General features: G+C 35.7%; 1 protein-coding gene across 1 annotated transcript; it reads left to right on the top strand.

The window, feature by feature from the left end:
* Positions 1 to 494: 494 nt before the first annotated feature.
* On the top strand, positions 495 to 6,602 carry LOC115976934 (probable WRKY transcription factor 3). The gene is made up of 4 exons (XM_031098505.1): positions 495 to 1,070; positions 2,807 to 3,525; positions 3,620 to 3,778; positions 5,905 to 6,602. Exons 1-4 carry the CDS (start codon positions 687 to 689, stop codon positions 6,173 to 6,175), a joined length of 1,533 nt encoding a protein of 510 aa, XP_030954365.1. The 5' UTR covers positions 495 to 686; the 3' UTR covers positions 6,176 to 6,602.
* The last annotated feature ends 3,012 nt before the right edge of the window (positions 6,603 to 9,614 follow it).

Here is a 9,614-nt window from a genome sequence, read left to right as displayed (position 1 = left end):
AAAAAGAGAGGTGGAAACAACCACAGATTGTGAGATGAAGTGATGCATATTACACGCATCATGCTCCTGTTATACACGGAAACAAGCGGACAAGCATTTGTTGCATTTGTAAACGTTGTGGGAATGGCGGTCCTGGTGGGCAACAAAAGTCAAGGCACATGATATATATGCCATTGTCCCCATGTCTTCTTTGTCACTTTCCTCAGTTGAATTTTTAGCCCTTATTTTTTTATTCTTTACTTTTATTCATTCTTTTATATATATAAAAAAATTATGTGAGTTCAATATTTTTTTATTCTAAGTAATACATTTTTTTTGTTCTTTTTATAAAAAAAAAAAAGTCATTATCGGTTTCGGCTCCGTGGACTTTCCACTGAGAGATAAATTTGAAGAGAGCACGAAACACCAACAACAACATCAACTACCATCATTTCTTCACACTAACGCGCAAACAAATAAATTAAAAAAAAAAAAACACATTTTTTTTTAAATGTTATTAAATTATTAAGAGAGTAGTTGCAAGCAATTACGCACACAGATAGAGAGAGAGAGAGAAATATTGCAGAGACACAGAGACAGTTATACACAGAAAGATAGAAAATTTGAAAGAGAGAGAGAGAGAGAGATAGAGAGCTTTTACAAGAAAGTACTTTGCATAGAGACATACAAAAAGAAAGAGAGAGAGAATGGCAAAGAGTGAAGATTCAGGGAGAGTTACAGCACCAAGGCCAACAATAACACTCCCACCTCGACCATCCATGGAGACCCTTTTCACAGGTGGGCCTGGAGCAAGCCCTGGACCCATGACTCTTGTCTCTTCCTTCTTCTCTGACAACTACCCTGACTCTGATTGCCGTTCCTTCTCTCAGCTTCTCGCTGGAGCCATGGCCTCTCCTCTAGCCACTCCCACCTTCTTCACCCACAAAGACAATTCTTTGAAGGACAACACTTCTGGGTTTAAGCAAAGTAGGCCAACCAATTTGGTTGTTGCTTCCTCACCATTGTTCACTATTCCACCTGGCTTGAGCCCCTCTGGCTTTCTCAACTCCCCTGGATTCTTTTCTCCTCAGGTAATTCAATCCGATTATGGTGTTTTTGTAACGGGCTTGCTTTGTTTTTGATTAATTCTGTGTTAATTTCATAGCTTCTGAGAGTAGGAGAGTAGAGTTATGAACTTTGCATAAGGATGAGAAAAAGATAAGGATAAGATATGAATCTGACGGTTCTTGAGAAATGACATGTCAAGTAAGGACGTATGATAGATTAGAATGATAGAAAAGAATACACGTGGCCGAACCTTGACTTTTCTATTGAGGATTCATAGCTGACCCCAAACTTTTGGGAGTAAGGGTTGGTTCTTGTTGGCTTTGAGAGTAGAGAAATGTAGCTATGGAGTTTGCATAATGCCTGTTTTAGAGTGTTGAGGTTGAGAGATAAGGAATAAGGTATGGGTGGCAGTTGAAGTTGCCATTGAGGGAGCATTGGCGTTTGTTAGCTCATGAATTGGCATTGTGTTAAGGTAGTTTATTAAGAATTTTATACTTAAGATTGTGAGTAACATGTTTTTGTTGATTCTGTATTAATTTGATGGTTTCTGATTCTAGGAAAAGTGAAATTATGGAGTTTGCATAATGCTTGTTTTGAAGAAAGAGCCACTTTTATTGAGATTTTAAGATTGTGAATAATATGCATATATGGTGAGGGGTTTGAACTATAACTGGAATAGATTCATTTTTGAAACTAGAGGGTGTTTAAGTTTGATGCTTTGGTGGTAAAGGGATAAGGTTTTCAAATCTTGCTTTCCAACAATGTAAATCACATCGAAGCAATTCAAATTCCATGGGACAAGCAAGAGGCACTTAGATTATCTCATTTGGGGATATTGTGTAAGATTCATGCTATTGTGCCTGTAAGCAAAGAAGTATACCTGTTTCCCATGTGCTGGATCAATTTCTTTCAGTTCCTTTCTCTAATTAACGTTTGATTCAGCTTGTGGTGGCTACAACTATTTATTGAGGAGGCATTTCCTTGTTGTGTCAAGCATGGGGAGAACTTTTTTTTACTTGAAATTTTGAGGGGTTGGACTAGGTGAAAATGTATTTTTGGAAAAATTATGGAATTTTGAATAATAATAATAATAGTGAATTTTATGAAAAAGTGAAATGATAAATTATAACTTAGGAACTATTAATGATATGAATTAATCGTGATTTTATTGAGGTTTAATTGTAGCTCTCCACCCTAAACTTTGTTATTTGCAATTTTCACCCTAAACTATAAGATCTTGCAATCTATTCTTTGATTGAAGATTAATGTGTAATGTCTGTCCATTATCCAAAATCAGTGTTAAATTAACAAACTATTGGGTTGATTAGGGTGGATATTGTAAATTAATGGGAAGTAATATTAATTTTGACATATTGGTGCATTCCACCATTCAACGGGTCCACTAATTTATTAATTTTGACACTAATTTTGAATGGTGTGGTGGACTTTGCAAGTTTTTTTTTTTTTTTTGGTGAGAAACGACTTTGCAAGTTAATCTTGAATCTGTTGTGGAATGCAAGAGTTTGAAGTTTAATATAGACATCACAAATGAGCCAATAGTTAAGGATGGATGGCTGATAGTGTAATTATACTAAGCTATTCATGCATTGTTGGATTTTTGAAAAATGAAAGTTTGGTTTGGTCTGTAATTCCTTATAAGACAAGTTGGATATTATGATGAGGAGTGAGAACTTCATGGATTATTACACTACCATCTAATTTTCTTGTGGCTTATTTTTGTTCTGCAAAATCCATGCAGAGCCCCTTTGGAATGTCCCACCAGCAGGCCTTGGCACAGGTTACAGCTCAAGCTGCACTAGTCCAATCTCACATGAACATGCAAGCTGAATTTCAACCTTCTACACTAGCAGCTTCTACAGAGTCATTGACGCATAATCCATCCTTTACTATAAGTGAAGCTTCACGACAGCAGATGGTACCCTCAACATCAGACCCCAGAAATTCCATGATGGAACAATCAGAGGCCTCACATTCTGATAGGAAATACCAGCCTACCATTGCTGTTGATAAGCCTACCAATGATGGCTACAACTGGCGTAAATATGGGCAGAAACAGGTTAAGGGCAGTGAATTTCCACGAAGCTACTACAAATGTACACATCTGAATTGTCCTGTCAAAAAAAAGGTTGAGCGTTCTCTTGAAGGACAAATAACTGAAATTATCTACAAAGGACAGCATAATCATGAACTGCCTCAACCCAATAAGCGTGCAAAAGAAGGTAGTGATCTAAGTGGAAATACAAATTCTCAAGCTAAGTCAGATCTGGGTTTGCAAAATCAGGCTGGAAATTGGAACAAGTCGAGTCAAGTGGTACCAGCTTATTCAGTTCCTGAGAGGGATCAAGAATCTACTCAAACAGCACCCACTCAGTTAACTGGATCAAGTGACAGTGAGGAGGAAGGTGATGCAGAAACAAGAGAAGAGGGGGGTGGTAATGAGCCAAATCCAAAGAGAAGGCATGTTCCCAACCTATTATTGTACATATTCATTCTTTTACCCCTTTTTGCTTTTTGTGATTTTTGAAATTTTTTTTTTTACCTTGGAGTGCAGGATGACAGATGCTGGGACATCTGAGGTACCTTTGTCGCACAAGACTGTGACAGAACCAAAAATCATTGTGCAAACAAGAAGTGAAGTTGATCTTTTAGATGATGGCTATAGGTGGCGGAAGTATGGACAAAAGGTGGTCAAAGGCAATCCACATCCAAGGTGGTAACCTCATCTGTTTCTATTTGTTTGTGTTCTGTTCCAATGATTGCATGGTGCAAGAGGATTCTAAGAATATTTCAGTATCTCTGACCTGACATTTAAAAATCAAATATATTGAGTGAAAGAGTTGCATCAACTTTGGCCCCAGTTAAACGGCTTCTTGTCTGATCTGATTTGAAGTGTCATGAGCTTTTAATTTCAATTGTCTGATCTGATTTGGATTCAACTTTTAAAAATGATATTTCCAAAAAATTTGAAATTTCATATATATTAAAGTGGCCATAAACTGAAGCTTACAATCCAAAAATATGAGTAAACATGTCAGTAAGGCTGCCTCTTAAAGTTAAGAGTTTATGTATGGTTTACAATTTTTGTATCCATTTGAAAAGATCACCATGCTAGAACCTGGGCTACAAGAATGTTGATTTAGGCCACCCTTATCTTCCTTTGATTTATAAGAGTCTAACTCAAGTAGCTCGCTGTGGACTTAAAGTTTTATTAGAAGATTGAAAATGAAAGACAGTTAAAAAAATGTCTCTTTCCTTAAACACCCCCCCCCCCCCCCCCTTTTCTCCCACCTCCACAAAAAAAAAAAAAAGTCTCCTCAAGTCTCTTGTTCTTCTGCTTCACTTGACCATCATTAATTCATGCAAACAGTTATTTTGTGGGTCCTACAAGCTTTTTTCTATACTTTTATTTCTTTGAATGTTTTCTTTCTTCCCTCTGCACTTGATGACTAGCACATTTACCAGATGTTCTATATATGAGACCAAGAATCCGATCCACTGTTTATTATATCTTAATATTCAAAGATAAGGAATTTTATCCCTTCCAAAATTTTGGCCATGAGACAGAAGCATCTGTGAGTGTTACTTATGAGACATAATCCTTTACATTATCTAGAATAAAATTTTAAATTTCTCTGTTTTATATTCTAAACACTAAATGCAAAACTTGATAATGTTTATATCATTCAATATAGAATCTAATTACTTTTTCCTTGTTGCGTCAATTGGTCTCTCAAGTTATTAGGCCCTCACATATGAGATATCGTGTCTAAGTATTTGTGTTAGAAATTGCCTCATATTCCTATTTTGAATTGGTTTGGGTTTTCTTTGAGTTGAAGGAAAGTCTACTCTTTGTTCAAGAAGCAATAGTATCCGTTGTCCACTAGGGAAGGTATTGCTAGTCCATCAAGGAGTAAATGTTGAAGTCTGATTCATAGACAGTGTTACAAAGGGTTTGGTGGCTTTAGCCTATGAGGGCTCCTGTATAGGGCAAGGAAAAGACTCATAGAAGAACATAGCATGGGTTTTTCAAGAGTTGGTAGTTCTTTTGAGGTTGAATGATACCTGCATTTGTGAGTTAAGAGTTTGTTATTGTTTAAACCAACACTATTGGGACTTTGGGATTGTGAGTGTCTTGTTTGTGAGTTTCATATTGAGAGTTTATTTTTGATGTTTTGGGATTTGGGTCAGTCATGTTTGTGAGAGGTTTTGAGAGTGTTTGAGTTTGTGAAGGTTGTGAGTATTGTTTGTGAGAGTCTGTGAGTTTTATTTGTGAGAGTTAGTCATGTATTTGTAGTCCATATTGCTGACAATAGATTTTGATTATCATCGACCTTGGATGTAAGCATGTAGTTGACTAGTTGGCTAAACTATGTGAAATATTAACTACTCAATTGGAGGCTTCCCAAGGTGTTATCTCCCCAACAATTGATGTCTTGTGTGAATTTTTTTATTTCTTGTTCATGTGAATTTGCTTCTTTTAAGCTCATATACCAATAGTTTGGGTGCTGTATAATTGGTTTATCCCCAGTTTCTTGATGAGATTATTATGATAAGCTGAGATTAAACTCTCATTTCGTGACTAATGAATTTATTTTGTCACCCACGTCAGTTAACCAAAAGAACTTCTCCGAATGTGTTTGCCTTTGGAGCTAACAATTTGATCCTGGCATGCTTTCCAAAGCTAGTTTTTTCTTATGTTATGCTTAGCTTTTTTTATAATTTTATCTTGGTATCCTCTCCTGAGTTTTTTTTCTTCTTCAATTTTTTGGCACTCAAACCGTTAATGATGTTTATTCTCTGTTAGAATCATTTTTATATCTCACTATCTGTTAACAGGAGCTATTACAAATGCACTAGTGTGGGATGCAATGTCCGTAAACATGTTGAGAGAGCTTCAACAGACCCTAAAGCTGTCATAACAACATATGAGGGAAAGCACAATCATGATGTCCCAGCAGCTAGAAACAGCAGCCACAACACAGCCAATAGAATTGCACCACAGAAGGTGGTGACTGAGAAACATCCATTGCTTAAGGAGATGAATTTTGGAAGTAATGACCAGAGACCAGTACTTCTACAACTTAAAGAAGAGCAAATTACAGTATAAAGTTCCCTGCTGAAATCTCTTATGATGCCATCATCAGTTCAGTGGTTAATTCTAGTGGACTAACAAGGCGCAAAATGAAGCAATGCAGAATATAGAAATTACATGAAAGGTTTATTAGCATTGTCTGGAGATGGTTACTGCATGTGTAATTGGTTGATGAAACTTCCTGCATACAGCTCCTTCTGCACTTTGATATTGAGATTTGGTACCACACATATATATGATACTGTTTACACTTAAATCGTAGATGACTGTAACTTACATATTGATTTAGCTTAAGTTCCTTGGCTGTTCTTTTTTCCTGTTTGATTCTCCTTATAGGGGCTGTTTTGTAATTGGCAATGTGAGCTGAAGGCAAAGAACCATGCCAAAATTGAGATTGTGATGTATGTTGGCTGGCAAAACCTTGTATAAAGTTTTTTTTTTTTATTAATTTTTTTTAAAATTTTTTTGTTATTGGCTTCACAGCAGTTTGTTTTGCAATTTAGTATTGCATAATTAGTGTTGTCATATATATATATATATATATATATATATATTGCATTTTTTGCATTTTTGTGGGGGTCAGTAAAGGGTCAATCAAGCTTTGAGCTGATGACCGAGCTATATAGTCATCTTGGTCACTGATACCCACTTTTCCTCAATTTGTTGCTCACTGTGTAGGCCCAAGGTCGATTTGTAAGCATAGTACAAAGGGAGCCTTGCCAATTACGAGGGTCCTCGCCCACTTGAGAGGTATTGCTGAGCAGCTACTGGGAAGCCTTCTAGCATAGATAGGCATAGGCCTATTATAACTTAACCTAAAACCGATAGCCACGAAATAGAACAACATGAGCCTCACATAGTCTAGACTATAGGGATTCCTATTGCTGCTTCAACCACTCTCCTCAATGTTGTATTTGATGCATCCTAACTACCATCAAGTTTCTTTTAATGGTACTTGTAACTATAATAACCCGGTTCCCCTTGATTTTGGGGGATGGGAAGTGATCCCACTTCTCCTCTTTCGCGAGAATATCTCACATCCGTTTATAGATCGGGAGTTGCTATCCTGACACACATCCTCTAAGTCGAACTAAGGGGGTGACTAGCTTGGAAGGGAAGGGAAGTACTACCAAAACCGACCACTCACACACCGATAAATAGTTAAATATACCCCTCATCTATTGTACTAGGTATGTAACCTTGGCACTATTACTCTGCCATTTTCATTTCTCTTCTTCTACCACTGGTTTATGGACTTAACCATCAAAGCCTCTCTAGCCGACCCCCAAGTTGGCTAATGCCAAATTCAGGTTTCTCTTTCTTAGTAGGAAATCGTTAGGTTGCAAGGGTTCATCATTGTGAACCCTTGAAGTCCTTGTTGCAATTGCATATTTTCTCTGAAATTAGAATCTAAAATAAAGAAAGTATAGAGAGGGAACACATGAAATACGTGATTTAGCCTAATGGACTACATCCACATAAAAAACCCTTAGCGACTACTTCTTTCCTACTAAGTCGTAGTTTGCAATTGAACCTAATGTGTGGTATTTAATATTTATAAGAGGTTAAACCCTAAACTAACTATACACTAAACCATGGTTACAAAACTTGTACTCGAGTATTGCTTACCCACCAAGTAGGATTAGAGTTAGGGCTTGATTAAGACTGGTTTGTTATCTTTAACAGTAATATTGATGTATTTGCACGCATGTGAAGATCTTTCTCCATCGAGTTTGGTAATTTTCGAGGCAAGCTTAACATGCTAGTTTGCTTTTGTACAAATCATTGAATTGTAAAGTTAGATGTTGGCTACAATATTGTGTTGACCAGGACATTGGTTACATTTGGATCTTGAGAAAGTTATAGTGAACATAAATTCTCATTATGCACGACTCCATATGAGGGGTTCTCACTTTTACTTTTGCTTTTGCTTTTGTTTTGTTTCTTTTTACATTAGTTTAGTCTGAAAGATAAATCTTTCCATGCATTATTAGAACATTCTTTCACAAATTGTTGACCTAAAATAACTTATTTAAGTATTGGAAGTATTTAACAAAGGTTTCCTATTCACTCCACTTGATTAAGTTGAAAGCTATTTCTTAACAAAAAGCACACATGGCTAACCATTTTTCTTTAATATTGTTAATAGATTTACTCCACAATAACCTTATGTGGTACGCAGCCTTACTTTTCAATTATCTCTACCCCTAAGTGGAAAAGTATTATTCCATGTGATTTGGAAATTCCTCACTTTGGAGTTTGGATTCAATCATAATAAGAAACAAATAAATTGTCACATGCTTGTCAATTTTTTTATTCGGAGAGCAAGAAGCTCCACCTAGAATCAGAATGAAGAATCATTAATTTGTTGTGATATGGCGTGAGTGGCATACTTTGAAGGCTCCAAAAGTGAACCCATGTTGAAGAAAAAGGCGTGTGAGTCCATGTATTTAAGCCTGCCAATTACATTTGTAGTGGTGCACTGATATTCCTACGTATCATATACTACAAGAAATTTAGGTCCGTTTGGTACATGTGTTTAAAAACTGAAAATTGTTGTTTGAAAACATTTGTGGAAATACGTGTGGGTGAAAAAGTGCGTTGAAATGCGTGAAATGTTGTTTAAAAACTGAAAATTGTTGTTTAAAAACACAAACCAAACACCCCCTAACTTTGAACATTCTCAAAAAAAGAAATTAACTTTGAAAAATCTAATCTTGAATTCTATTTTTGCCTCAAACTTTGTGCATACTTATCTCTTATAAGATTCTCAAAAAAAAAAAAAAAAAAAAAAAAAAAAAAAAAAAAAAAACTCTCTTATGGATCAAAAATATTTATTTTCTTTATTTTTGCCAAATAGGCAAAAGCAGGAACCTCAATGGGTGCTTAAGGTCTTGGGTTCGAGTTTCCTTACAAAAAGATTACATTCAACCTGAAGAGTTAATTAAGTGTAATGCAGAATCATATTTTCTCATTACGACTTTCAAACATTGTGCAAAATTCTCTCATATAAAAATTTCTATTCTTTTGTTTCACCAAATGCATGAAAGCATGAACCTACATGGATTGGTCTAATTGTTTTCAAACTTTATGTGATGCATGAGGTCATGGGATCTAGTTTCCTAGGGATTACATTCAACCAGAAGGATTAGTTAGGTGTTACTTGAAATCATGTTTTTTTTCGATTATGTTTGCCTTAAACTTTGTGCAAAATTCTCTATTATAAAATTTTATTTTCTTTGTTTTTCCAAATACATGAAAGCATGAAACTAAATAGGTTAGTCTAATTTGTCTTAAAAAAAAAAAGGTTAGTCTAATAGTTTTCAAAGCTTCATGTAATCTATAAGGTCATGTGGTCAGGTATCCTAATTAAGGGGATTATATTTACCCTGGAAGGATAAGTTAGGCGCTAATCGAAATTAGGTTTTCTTCCTCCCAATGATAATAAACAAAG

This window comes from Quercus lobata, chromosome 2, assembly GCF_001633185.2.
Source record: "Quercus lobata isolate SW786 chromosome 2, ValleyOak3.0 Primary Assembly, whole genome shotgun sequence".
NCBI classification, from domain to species: Eukaryota; Viridiplantae; Streptophyta; class Magnoliopsida; order Fagales; family Fagaceae; genus Quercus; species Quercus lobata.
Note: the sequence above shows the minus strand (reverse complement) of the source record. Positions and strands in the feature narration are given on the sequence as shown.

Coding starts and splice junctions, on each gene's coding strand:
- LOC115976934 (XM_031098505.1), top strand. CDS start 687: ATGGCAAAGAGTGAAGATTCAGGGAGAGTTACAGCACCAAGGCCAACA. Junction 1,071..2,806: donor CTGGATTCTTTTCTCCTCAG/GTAATTCAATCC, acceptor AAATCCATGCAG/AGCCCCTTTGGAATGTCCCA. Junction 3,779..5,904: donor AAAGGCAATCCACATCCAAG/GTGGTAACCTCA, acceptor ATCTGTTAACAG/GAGCTATTACAAATGCACTA.